Source organism: Chenopodium quinoa, unplaced genomic scaffold, assembly GCF_001683475.1.
Source record: "Chenopodium quinoa cultivar QQ74 unplaced genomic scaffold, ASM168347v1, whole genome shotgun sequence".
Classification (NCBI taxonomy): domain Eukaryota; kingdom Viridiplantae; phylum Streptophyta; class Magnoliopsida; order Caryophyllales; family Amaranthaceae; genus Chenopodium; species Chenopodium quinoa.
In genome coordinates this window covers 1,499,700-1,503,496 of record NW_018743850.1, presented here as the reverse complement: position 1 = coordinate 1,503,496, position 3,797 = coordinate 1,499,700, and the positions used below count along the sequence as shown (strand labels likewise).

The 3,797-nt window shown below is 37.2% G+C and overlaps 1 protein-coding gene across 1 annotated transcript; it reads left to right on the top strand.

Annotated features, from left to right (window-relative positions):
- The first annotated feature begins 242 nt into the window (after nucleotides 1-242).
- On the top strand, nucleotides 243-3,635 carry LOC110686261 (probable protein phosphatase 2C 11). Its single transcript, XM_021862878.1, is given in 6 exon segments — nucleotides 243-306; nucleotides 2,771-2,913; nucleotides 3,101-3,175; nucleotides 3,178-3,198; nucleotides 3,314-3,496; nucleotides 3,619-3,635. Coding segments are annotated over 6 exon segments (486 nt in total). The 5' UTR covers nucleotides 243-259.
- Nucleotides 3,636-3,797: the final 162 nt, after the last annotated feature.

Here is a 3,797-nt window from a genome sequence, read left to right as displayed (position 1 = left end):
TCACATTTAAAAAATCACACCCAAAAAAAAACTGGTTCAAAGCAATGAACTCTGATTCTCTCTCTTCTTCTTCTTCTTCATCTCCTCCTTCTTCTTCTCCTTCTACGTTGTTGTTTGTTACTCCGCCATCATTGGTTGAATTGGGTCCTTCTTCTCCGACGATTTCTCCTTTCTGGGGATGCTCAATTTTCCCCTAAATCATCGTCGTCGCGGTCGCAATCGCCGCGCGAATTCCACGCCGATTTCAGGAATTTCCACCATGACTACTCGGGATCCTGATGCTGTTTTCAGTGGTGGAGGTATAAGGTATTTTTCTCTTTCCTTTTTTCATTTTTTAATTCCCATCTTACCTTTTTTTCAGTTTTTGTTGGTGGGTAATTAATTTATTTTCATGGTTAGAATGTTTTGGGTTTAATTTTAATTTCAGTTGATGGGTTATTGTGGGATGATGTAAATTTTCTTAATGATGTATGCATTTATTTTCTTGGGTTAATTTTTGAAAGAATATGTGGGATTGTTATGTTTAGCATTAATGCATTATGGTTTGATTTTATGTTATATTGAGTTAGTTAAGTTGTGAATATGTGAAATTTTGAACTTTTGTTGGTTATTTTACAAATTTGCATGCTTTCAATTATATAGTATATGAAGATGGAATGGAATTTTGGGCATGTGGAGGTGTGGTGTACACAACTTTTACCTTGAAAATGTTATAATTAATGAAGTGTTGATATCGACCATGAGCACTTATTGAAGTAGGGATTGTAATAGTGTTGTTCCTGTAATAAATAGATTTGTATTGCTTTGGTGTTTTTATGACTTGTATGCGCGTTTGAGTTTCCGGGCTAGCAAACTTCATTTCTTCATTGGCTTCTGGAAAGTCTAAGGGGTAAGGAATTTGGAGAGGCTTCTGAAGCTGCATTGCACTATTGCAGGCTGGTTTTTATCTTTGGCCTTTTGTATAGTGTGGTTTAGTGTAATGGTTTATGGAAGTGAAATTATCTAATATGTGTTTTGTGTTAATTGGAAATTGCCTGCTATGGCTATTGGCTTCTCTATTGATGTTCAAGAATAAATTAAATTAATAATTATATAAAATTACTCCTTTCCGACCATTGGCCAGAGTTTTAGGAGAGGCACTTGGGTAACGAGGTATTGTATATTGTATTCCTTTTCTATAATATATCAAACAATCTAAGAAGAGGCAGTAGGATAATGAAGTATATGTTCCAACTTTCCTTGTTTTATGTGAAGTAATAGAAACAAGGTTATACAAGTGAACAAGTTTTTACTTCTAGAATGATATTAGATATGCCGTAAAGTTTTTGATAGAGATAGTATTAAAAAAACGGAAGTTGTTATCTAAATACTTAGGGCCGTTTGGTTGGGGTTAATAATCAAGGGAAAGGGAATGAACATGCCTCATTCTTTTGTTGCCGTTTGTCACTTTTTTCATTCCCTTTACCTATTTTTATTTTTGAGTTCACCCAAAATACCTCTACATTGATTCCTTAACCCCCCTAGCCTTTTCCATTCCCTTTCCTAAGCCACCACTACACCACCATACCCACATCAACAACTACCTTACCCAGATACCCCCACCGTCAAGCCACCTTGTAGGAACTCGTCGCACTCCACCTCTCCTCACCGGAACCACGTTTTCACCATCGGATTATCAATCTCTCTCCTCCTTTTCACGGCGGCGCTTTTCCGCTTCGGCCATTTTCTCTCTCCTCCCCCAATTCTCACGGCGGTTTCTCGACTAGACTCAGAAAGCCGAACCTCAAGATCTATATGACAAGATTGAGTTTTCTCGAAACCCTAGCGGCTAGGGGAAGGGACCGGCAGTTTTAAGGGAGGAGGATCGTTTTCTAGGGTTTTGCGTGGGCGGGGAAGGTTTCACGAGTCGACGAGGGTGGGAGAGGTGCGACGACGGGCGGTAAGGGGTAAGGGAGGTGCGACGACGGGTGGCGAAGGTGGGGGAGTTCGACGATGGGTGGCGGTTGTTGGTGAGGTTGTGCTGGGCGGTGGAGTGGCCGAGAAGTGGGAAGAGGGGTTGTGTGGTGGTGGTGGTGATTCCCTTTGTTTTTGTAACCAAACAACATACTACATGGAAAGGGTTTCATTCCATTCTCTTTCATTCTCTTTGTTTATTCCATTCCGTTTACCCTATTGCAAACCAAACGGCCCTTTAATGTAATGGGAAAGCTGAACTTAATAATATTTCATACCCCCCACCCCAAAAAAAAGATAAAGCTGATCTAAGGTCTGAGATACTCAACATTTGTTATTATGTAATAGACTAACCTAAGGAGGGTAGTATAGGTTATTCTAGTAATATTATTTACTAGGTTAATAGTCCTTAGTATAAATAGAGAGGGGAGGGAAAGAAATAGGTAGGTAGAATTTTGGAGTGAATCCTTTTGAGAGTTGTGACTCAAGTCACTAATATGAGCTTTGTAGGCTAAACCTACTACCCTTTTGTAAGAAACCATTAGCAAGTTTAATATAATTTCAAGCTTTTAACCTTAAATTTCTGCTTATTTATACAAATACACAAATCAGATTGGTAGTTCATCACACATTGGTATGGTACTTAGACACTTCTTCTTGAGCTTTAGGGAAAAAAAAAATCATAATATAGGCGTGTCTGACAATTAGACACATACGTGTCAAATGAGCCTGAGTAATTTACATCACATTAATATTATTATTTCCAACATTGTTCAGGGTGGCTGAACAACTGATGGAACTTTGTTTTTTTTGATAGCTTTCTAACTGGGGAACGCAATGTAAGGTTCAGCTATGGATATTCTACTTTCAAGGGTAAACGAAGCTCAATGGAAGATTATTTTGAGACAAAGATATCTGAAGTTGGTGGTCAAATGGTTGCATTTTTTGGTGTTTTTGATGGTAGGTTCAGACCTCTTTTATTACTCTAGATTAAATGTCAAGGTCTCTGCAACTGAGATACAAATTTTCTATTTTGTTGTTACCGTTGATGCAAACATTAGCTGTCTGTCTCGCCAAAAGGAAGGTTGTGAAACCTTGTATGTAATGTGTCTTTATTCTAATTTATCATTTCGTGTTCCATGTTTAGGTCATGGAGGTCCTAGAACAGCTGAATATCTTAAGAACAACCTTTTTAACAATTTATGCAATCATCCAGATTTTTTAATGATACAAAATCAGCTATTGGTATGTACTTGCTCAACATGCTGGTAAATTTCTATTTTTGCCTACTTTCATAACGTATTTAATCATGGATCACTAGTAACGATGATTTCCTTTTATTTTTCCTTTCATATTGTAGTTGAAGCATTTAAACAGACTGATGCCAATTTCCTCAGTGAAGATATAGGACAACAAAAGGATGCAGGATCAACTGCATCAACTGTGTTGTTGGTTGGTGACCGCTTGCTAGTTGCCAATGTGGGCGACTCCAGAGTAGTCTCCTGCAGAGATGGATCCGGTAAGTTCAATGCCGGAATTGAGTGTATGTTCGTTCTTCTGCATAAAATAAAACAAATTTTTTTTTAAAAATGACAACAGATTTTTAAGAGAAATGATGGTGGCAATGTAGAATCATGTCTAATTATTCTATTTAATTGTTAAAAGGTTTTATTTATGTCTGAGATCTTATAATGTCCAATATCTATATACTATATATTGAACTTGTGTTTGTTCTCTTCTTTACTCTCTGTCAAGAGAAAAAGGGGTGTTTAAGGATAAATGGAATACAAGTAGAAAATATTTTAGGAATAATGCCATAAAGTTCTATTTATGTTGGTAACAGT